Source organism: Dromiciops gliroides, chromosome 6 (assembly GCF_019393635.1).
Source record: "Dromiciops gliroides isolate mDroGli1 chromosome 6, mDroGli1.pri, whole genome shotgun sequence".
Lineage (NCBI taxonomy): Eukaryota > Metazoa > Chordata > Mammalia > Microbiotheria > Microbiotheriidae > Dromiciops > Dromiciops gliroides.
The window spans coordinates 110,019,756-110,028,735 of record NC_057866.1 but is presented as its reverse complement, the minus strand read 5'-3'; the positions used below and the strand labels follow the sequence as shown (position 1 = coordinate 110,028,735).

Genomic DNA, 8,980 nt, shown 5'->3' with positions numbered 1-8,980 from the left:
CACCCGCCCGCCCGCCCGCCCGCCGCGGAGCAACTGCTCCTGCCCCGGGGCGAGCCAGGCTCCGGGCTCCGGCTCCGGGTTCCGAGCAGGCTCGCGCTCCCCTCGGTTCCCTACGCGGCTCCCCGGCGCCCCGGCGCCCAGGCGCACGGCCCGCCCAGAGCTCTCGCCAGGCTGCCCTTTCACAAATTCATTATTAATCTAACCCCCTGCGCGCCTGCCTCCCGCTGCACAGCAGGGGCCCGGGCTGGGGAGCCGGAGCCCGAGCCGAGGCAGGGGCCGGGATCCACATCGGGAGAAGCAGCGCCGGCCGGGTGCAGCCCGAGCCGGGCAGAGGGCGCGCTCGGAGCGGGCCGGCCCAGGGCCGGTGGCCGCCGCCTCCCCAGCCCCGTGCCCCAGTCCCCGTCCACGCTGAGGCGCCCGAGCGGCTGGGAAGCGGCGGCGTCTTGCCCACGCTCTCCCGGGCGGGCGGACGGCGGCAGCGGCCGCTGGTGAAGAGCCGCGGCGGCGGCGGCGACGGCAGCAGCGGCGCGGGCGCAGCGCCCAGGCAGCCAGGACAATGGTGCTGGATAAGGAGGACGGTAGGTGCCCCCGCTCGGCGGCCCGGCCCGTGCGCCCGGGGCCTGGGAGGAGGAGGGGGCCCGGGGCCCGGAGAGGGGGAGGGGGCAGGTTGCGCGCGCCACCTTCCAACTCCGTGCCCTGCAGCCCCGAAAGGTAGAAAGTGGATTTGTTGTGGCTTGTAATGGGGCCGGGATGGGGGCCGGGGGCGGGGGGGGGGGGTCGCAGTACGTATGAACGCCGGGCGGGCCTCCGGGACCGCGCTTAGCCACCGACCCGCAGCGGTGGAAAGGCCAGACTTTTTGAAGCTAGGACCGCCCCCCCCCCCAACTCTGTCCTGGAGCCTGAGGGGGAGGGGAAGGGAGGGGAGGTGTGGTGTGGTGTGGTGTGCGGCGGGGCGGGACACGCTGGCTTCTCCCCTGGGATCCCGCCCCCTGACCGCTTTGCCCAAATTGACAAAGGGCAGGGAGCGGAGATTTACTTTTTAGAGTAGGGGGAGGCCAGAGTTGACCCCAACACCCCTGCTCCTGATTCGGGGACTCCTGAGCTAGACTCTAGAGGTCCCTTTTGAGGAAGCCCGTGGGGGAGGGGAGGGTCAGAGCAGTGATCCTGAGCGGACCGGGACCTGTCACCAGGCTCTGTCCGGGAGAGATCCCGGTGGCCGCCCCCTTAAAGAGGCCTGTCCTGCTGCCGAGGGAGTTCTGGGGCTGGGGGAGATACTTCCCTTCCCCACTTCTCCCTCTGCCCTCCTCCCCACTACCGCCTTCCAGGACGCGGTGTGACTGCTCACCCACAGCTTAGGCAGTCCCAAGCGGCTCCTCTCGTATCTCTCTCACTCCCTGCCTCTCCACACCCCTTTCCCAAATATAGGGCCTTCAAGTGACCTTTCCACGTAGGCAAGCAGGATCCTTCCTAGAAAAGAGGCACAGAACTCCAGGTGACACTTTCTAAAAGGCCCTTTGGGCATCGAGAGGATGAGAAGGAGCCCCGAGAAGAGGGAGGGAGAAGTCCTCAGACTCGATTCTTGTCTCTGGCCCATAGTGGTGCAGTGAGGTTCCTGCTTCCTCATCCTCCAGCCCATTAAATTGCCTTTGTTTTCCCAGACTTCCCTTGGCTAGAGCTCTTAACACGGGTGGATACTCTTCCCTCTTCTATCCCTGCAGACGCCGCCCCCCCTCCCGGAATAAGTAGAGTCTAGGGTCCAGGGACCTCTACTAGGCACGCCAGCCTTAGGTGGTGAACTTCTAAAAGAAAAGTACCCAAATACCCGCCTACCCCTCCCCAGCTGGGCCAAGCTTCCTAGTATTAAGTAGCACGGCTAATCTCATAGAGGGATGCATGGCCCGGATGCATGCACGGTCCAAGAACTCGGTGGAAATGGGGAGGTCACTGGGCCAGAAAACAGAAGGGGGCCCCTCTGCCTTTTCACTCCTCTCAGTCCTGGGGAGTCTTTAGTGCATCCTTCACTGGGACTTTTTTGGTGACCAGAGCTACAAAATGTTCAGGGGGAGGGAAGATGGGGAATGTTCAGGAATGCTTAGAGACCCGGGTAGTAGATAGTTGAGTTGGAAGGCAATCACTTGAACCCCAGAGTCCCGGGTCCACGTGGGTACCTTCCAGGAAAGACTGCAGAACATTGGGCTTTTAGGACTTTGCCCCCCTGGCTAGGGCCTGCTGGCCCTACCAACATAGGACTTCCTCTTTTGGTTATAAGCAAGAAGATGGACTGTTTTTCTTACTTCCCGTTAGCAGGGATGCAGGCAGGCACAGTTAAGTGGTACAAAAATTAAGAACTATTCCATTCTATGTTCCTGTTCAGGTCTGCTGACCTGTGTCTGGAAGACTAGGTGTGGGTCAACATTGGGAGGGGAATAGGCAAATAGCCAGAGGAAAGCTGCTTAGTGGCTCTCTGGGTAATGCAGATGTGGTCATCAAATACCCAGCCTTGCAACTGGTGTGATGGAAAGGAGGCAATCCCTGGCACCTCCTTCTCCTCCCCAACACTTAGCCCAGTAGTCTTCCTCAGCCTCTAGTAGCGAAATCACCTGAAGGAAGTGGAGCAGTGCGCAGTTCCCATGGTGCTTCCTTGGGGTCATCTCCCCCTTACAATGGGTCAGCCAGTTTTGAGGGGGGTTTTTTCGGGGTTTTTTTTTTCAGGATCACACAGCTAGTTAAGTGTCAAGTGTCTAAGGCTGGACTTGAACTCAGGTCCTCCTGAATCCAAGAACGGTGCTTTATCCACTGTGCCACCTAGTTGCCCCCAGCCAGTTTTTTTTTAAAAGCCTTGTTTTCATGTCCTAGTCTCCTTTCCACACAGGGCTCAGAAAACCTGAGAATACAGTGTGCTTTGACTATGAGCTAGCTTTTAAAATCCAGGTCCATGGGAGGCCTCTGACTCTGGGTACTCTCTGTGGAATTCTTAGCCCTCCTGGCCGTGAGCCCCTAGAGTTTAGTCTAGGCCCAATGTTCCCAGACTCGGGGATGAGGGGTGAGGACTGTGAGGGGGTGCTGGCCTCGGGCCATACCAACTTCCATGACAACATTTGAACATTTGATGATAGGATCTTAAAGCTAGGACAGAGGAAGGGGCATTCAAAGAAACTGAGGCCCAGAGAAAAATGACTTGCCCAAGGTTATGAGGCAGCAAGAATTTCAACCTAAGTTGTCTTATTCTATTTCCTATGTCCTTTCCATTATACCTTACTGTCTATTTGTTTCTGGGTCATAGACTCCTGACATCTAAGTTATTCTACTCCTGCCTCTGCCTCGGTACAGAAATTTCTCCCACAGCATCTCTGACAGGTGTTCATTGAGCCAATGCTTGAACACCTCCATTGACAGGGAGCTCACTACCTTATAAGGCATACTGGCCCATTCCCTTTCTTGCTTTCTTTAGGCCCTAGGAACTAGTCCACCTACATCCTACTGCTACCACCAAATATGGGGGCAGTCTCCTGTTGGTGTGTATCCCCTTTTGAGTACATACCTACCCAAAAGTCAGTTCTCCTATAAGACAGCAACCAAAGCATTTCACCACATGTGAGTACTGGCTTACTATCATTGAGGGGGTCACCTCAGGATGAGGTGCCTTTCCTGACCCAACCCGATATAGCTTTTCTGCCTTAATAGAGATTCTGAGACTGATGAGACCCCTACATGGTAGGCTGCAGAGCCACCCAAGGAATCTTCAGGACATGTGACTTTTTTCTTGGGAAATCACATCAGGCTATATTGGCAATGAAGGACCATTTTGTGTGTCTTTGGGGACACTCAAGGGCACTCCCTCTGTTGAAACCTAATGTTGATAACCAAAACACAATTCCAGATCACCAACACCAAAGCCCCCTCCTCCTTCCCCCCCCCACCCCGACCCCCGATACATTCACTGAGGAAAGAAAGAATGGGAGCTTGTATTCCCAGCCACAGGTCTCCACAGGACCTGAGAAGGAAGAGATTATTGGCTTTAAAGCCAGATGAGGTTATCTAGCTTAATCCTCTCCTCTTACAAGGAGGAAACTGAGGCCCATAGGAGTCACACAAAAAGTAAATGGTAGAATCAAGGTTTTAACCTAGGTCATAAAATAGAAGATTCATTGTTCTTTCCACAGCATCAGTTCGTATCTGTCCCACCCGGCAGACCTTCCAAATGAAGGAGGTTGTCAGTCCAGGTCCAGGCCCTGTGTCCTGCAGCCCCAGGGGCTGAGCTGAGCTGGGCTGGGCTGATTTGGGCTGGGAACTGATGCTGCCAGCATCTACCCCTCTCCTCCCCTCCTTTCCCCAAATCCCAGAAAGTGGAATTTCAGCTCACACGGCTCCTACCCTGGCAGCATTTAGATGTTTTGTCCAGTTCCCCCGGATTAATTATTGGAATTCTAACCGTTCGACTGCTAATTAGGTGCCTTGGAGATTAAGGGGGAATATGATGTTGAAAATGAACTTCTTAGGGTGTCGAGTGTATGTGGGAAGTCGTGAAATAAAAGAAAATAAGGAAGGCGAACAAATGAACGAGAAAACAAAAAATCCCAGCCCAATTCTGTGGTAAGAGGAAAATTCCTTCTTCACATCGTATGCACAAGGAGAATGATCTTACTGGAATGAGATGTTTTGGAGTGAATGTCTAAAGATGGGAAGAGTGTGGAACTTGAGGCTGAACATCTGAAAGAAATAACATTTCACTCCTGATTGATCACTCAGAGTATCAAAAACTCTGGCCTCGGAAATGATGGCTGATTGTTGATATAAGCCAGGACTGTGCTTTGGGGTGGTGGGAGGGGGCTCAATACGGAATATTTTTGTGCTAAGATATACCTGAATATGAAACGCCAGCCTCTGGGTGATTGTAATACCATGGGTTTTGTTTGTTTTCAGGAGAGACATATAAGTACTCAATGGAAAGTTTTCTTAATATGTGGCTTTAATGTGTGAGAATCAAATACTTTTTGAGGGCAGCCCTCTGTCTTTGGGTACATCAGGCACCTTGTTCATTTCTTCAAACTGTCACGAAGGAAAAGGAAAGAGAGTCTTGGATGAAAGCTATTCTGTGCAAAATGAGCTACTTAGCTTCAAATATATCGGAGGACTCTTTGGATTAAGCATTCAAAACGGAGGGGAAGAGGGGAAAGCTTCTGAGCTGTGGATAAGGAAGCTAATTAAAAGCAGGTTGTAGGGATGTATTGCCTGAGCTTCCTACCCTTGCTTTTGAGAAGTCTCACTTCCCTGCTTGGTCAAAGGAGGGCAGGGCCCCTGAAATGGGATCAGGTGTGGCCTTGGGGGAAGCAGCATGGTCTAGTGAAAAGTCTACTGATCTTGGAGTCCCAATATCTGAGTTCGAATACTGTCATCAACACTAGTTACGTGACCCTGGGCAGCTCTTCACAGAGTCTCAGATTCCTTTTCTGTCATATTGGGGATAATCACCATTACATTGCCTACATCACAGGTTTATCATGAGGAAAGGACTCTGTTAGCTATTATTATTTTGTTTGTTTCGGTGGGGCTATGGGGGTTAAGTGACTTGCCCAGGGTCACACAGCTAGTAAGTGTCAAGTGTCTGAGGCCAGATTTGAACTCAGGTCCTCCTGAATCCAGGGCTAGTGCTTTATCCACTGAGCCACCTAGCTGCCCCCTGTTAGCTATTATTATTAAAAGGGATACATACAGCTCACAGTTTCATTTGTCACTAAAAAGCATCTCTTTAATTAATTTGAATGGTGTTTGGTGGCTTACAAAGTGTTTTCACATACTGTATGTGATCATTCATATGGTCCTCACAGCAACCTTATGGTGAAGGCAGTTTGGATATTATCCTTGTTTTGCAGATGAAGAAGTGAGGGCCAGTGGAATCAAAGTATTCAAGGTTTCCTTACTCCTATACCTGGAGGTATCTTTCCAGTCATTAAGCCAAACTACTTCTTCCAAAATGTCTAATAGCCATCTCTCTGTCAGTATATGCTCCCCTAAAATGCCAAAGCAGTCATGGTGTGTTGGGGCCTGTTGTGCTCTAATCCGTCACTCAGAGCTGGATTGAACCCAATTTGGGGGCAAAGATGTGTTCTCCCCAAATGTAAGAAGGTAGAGGAGATTTAAAACTACTCAACTCCACATAGCCTAAGAAACCACTTGAGAAATCAAACTAAGATTCTAATCCAAGCCCTAGCACCATAGAATGGACCAGGAAGTCTGGGACTTGCCAGGACAGAAAGGTGACCTTCAGACACCTGGGTAATGGCTGTCCAGCAACTAAGCTTCTTTCGGTCTTGGAGGTAGGAAGAGGAGAAAAGGAGAGTTACATGCACTGCTCCAATCTCCGATTCTGACCTTCTAGGTTAAAATTCAGACACCAGATCCCAAGACTTGGCCCTGGTCCAGAAGTTAGGAGACCTAGGTTTGAATCTCATTTCACACAACCTGACTTTGTGACCTTGGCCAAGTCATTCCCCTCTCTAGGTGGATTCCCTTCCCCTTTGACATGAGAGTTGGACATTCCTAACGGAATGCTTGGAGCTCTTTGACTAGAGAGGTTACAGGCTCTTGAGTCTGGAAAAGATGACTCCCTGGCGATACACATGCACCCACAGAGTGGAGTGGGGCAGGAAGTGTCTGGAGGCTGTGCCCCACTTATAGCTGAGGGTCACAGTGTACCTCTGCTCCTGAAACATCTGCAAGAATGATCTCTGGGGGAGAGAAAGGGGAGAGAGAGAGAGAGAGAGAGAGAGAGACCGAGACCAAGACCTGTAGGTGGTGCTGGAGAACCAGGCAGCCTCCACTCCCCATTAAACTCTTGGGGAGGGGGGGCAGTGTGGGAGGACGGGGGCTGTCTCTGGGAAATGTGCGCATTTATTCAGTAGCAAGAGTGCAGACCTCATAAATTGAAAGAGAAAGGCAGCGGTAGCCAGCCTCCGATATTCCCCCCCATCTCTTTGAATATAATTTTAGATTTAGATTCAGATTAAATCTAAGGGGAAAGCACTTTATAAGACAGAGCTGTGTAGTTGCGAGAGCCAGGGTTATGAGCTATCAAATGCAGTTACATTAAGACAGATTATACTGGCCAAATTGAGCCATTTAGAAGGTGAGAATCAAAGAAAAACTCTGATCCTCTCTCCCTCCTTCTCTCTCTCTCTCTCTCTCAATTGCAGCCCCTAGTCTCTTGCAATTCTGAGGCACAAAAAAGTAGGTGAGACTGCTTTTGTATCTGCAAAGTGCTTCACTTCTGAATGTAATTCTAGCTGAGTGCAATCTAGGTTAAGAGCTGGACAAGCGGGTAATTAGAGCTCACTGTGTGCCAAAGGGCTGTCCGCTGTGCTCTAGCTCATCCCCGTTCCTGGAGCCGAGACCTCTCCTCCTCCCCGGAGCGGAGGCTGCAGCGGCTGGAGACGCAACGCCTGCCCTCGGACACTTCTTCCGGCCGGAGATGATGGTGTTGGACAAGGAGGACGGTAGGTAGGCTGAGGAGGCCACCCTACCCCCCTCCCCCGGCCCGGGCTCCCTCTTCTCGTGCCTCCCCTATCCCAGCCCGGCAGACTAACTGCCCCTGCCTCAGCTCGGCGGCTCTCCTGGCGTGACCGGACAGGGGCCAGCAGGCAAGCGAGTGTACCTCGGTGCCAAGGGCCGACCCGCCGTGCTCGCCCTTCTCCCTGGCATTAATGAAAAGTAATCTAGCCCAGAAGGCGTCACTCCACGCTCTGTTTGTTGAAGGATGTACAGTAGGAACCATTTCTGCCCGTTTGAATCATCCAGGCTGAGAGCCCAGTGACTCATATTGGTCCCGGCTTTCGAGGGCTTCTTTATATAGTTAGGGTGGGCGAGAGGGTGTGGTGTGTGGTGTGTGGTGTGTGGTGTGGTGTGTGTGCATGTGGTGTGGTGTGGTGTGTGTGCATGTATGTGGATTGGGTGTGCATTCCTCTTTTGGAGTCAAAGTGCAGGCACTGAGGACCCCTTCGCTGCCCGATTGTCATGATCATCATTTTTCCTAATCAGTATTTTGTCTTCTCGGCTTCCCTACCCACCACAGCCATAAAGCCAGCAGCCTTAACCTAATCTTCTCCCTAAGCAGTGGGAGCAAATTGTCAGCTTCCCAGGGCTTTTTTGGGGGGGGGACAGGGAGAAGGGACGAGGAGTGAGCAAAAGGTGCACAGAGGGGAGCAGCAGCCCTGAAGTGTCATGGGACTGACCCAAGGCTACTCCCAGGCTTACCTCTGAACTTTAGCAGCAGCAGCAAGGGCAGGCACATAGAGGCACAGGATGCCATCCCAGAACAGGGTTAGGATGCAAGCTTTCCAAACCCAACAAGTATGGAAGAAAACTGCCCTGGGAAGGGTCTAAGAGGTGGATTCTCCCCAGGATGCCCCATTTGCCAGCCTCTGATTGTTAGACTGCTTGGGCATTTGTTCCTGGGCTTTGCCGTGCCTATTTCTCTTCGCTCTCTAGGAAGGACAAGTGAAGTTGAGACTGAGAGTTTTATAAAGACATATAATCATTGCTATGGTCCCCAAGAGGGTCTTGACCAGCTGAACTGCAAATCCCTCCTTCCCTGACCTTGGCCAAATGGGAATCCTCCAGAGGGTTGGTAGACTTTGGAGCAAAGAGCTGGCCGGGCTTATTCAACAGAATAGAAGCTTGGCGGGCCAGAGGCAAAAATGAAATAGGATCATTGGAGATGTGTTCCATAGAGCCCTCTCCACGGGGTGAAGAAATTGCTCGTGTCTGACTTCATAGGGAAGCAGCTGTCAGAGACATGTATCCCAGCATCTCCCTGACTAGGTGTGTTTGTGGGAGAGAGAACTGTAGGTGCAACAAGAGGGAGGTGGGTGGAGAAAATAGGAGCAATGTCCTGAGGAGTCAGAGCTGGGACTCGAAGTCAAGTCCCACCAAGACCCCTGAGTACCCAGGGGTGCTAGGTGCAGTGGGACAAACACGAGCGTTG

The 8,980-nt window shown here is 52.4% G+C and overlaps 1 protein-coding gene across 4 annotated transcripts in view; it reads left to right on the top strand.

Annotated features, from left to right (window-relative positions):
- The first annotated feature begins 444 nt into the window (after window positions 1-444).
- The window catches only part of LMO1 (LIM domain only 1), a 69,515-nt gene continuing 60,979 nt past the window's right edge, over window positions 445-8,980 (top strand). The window contains exons 1-2 of one of the 4 annotated variants that reach the window (XM_043971222.1): window positions 445-578; window positions 7,194-7,493. In XM_043971222.1, the coding sequence (XP_043827157.1) occupies window positions 7,469-7,493 (25 nt within the window). In that variant the 5' untranslated portion in view covers window positions 445-578; window positions 7,194-7,468. Of the gene's footprint in view, window positions 579-6,880; window positions 7,494-8,980 lie in introns of those variants that run through there. The other 3 variants (XM_043971224.1, XM_043971221.1, XM_043971223.1) reach the window with 3 other exon arrangements.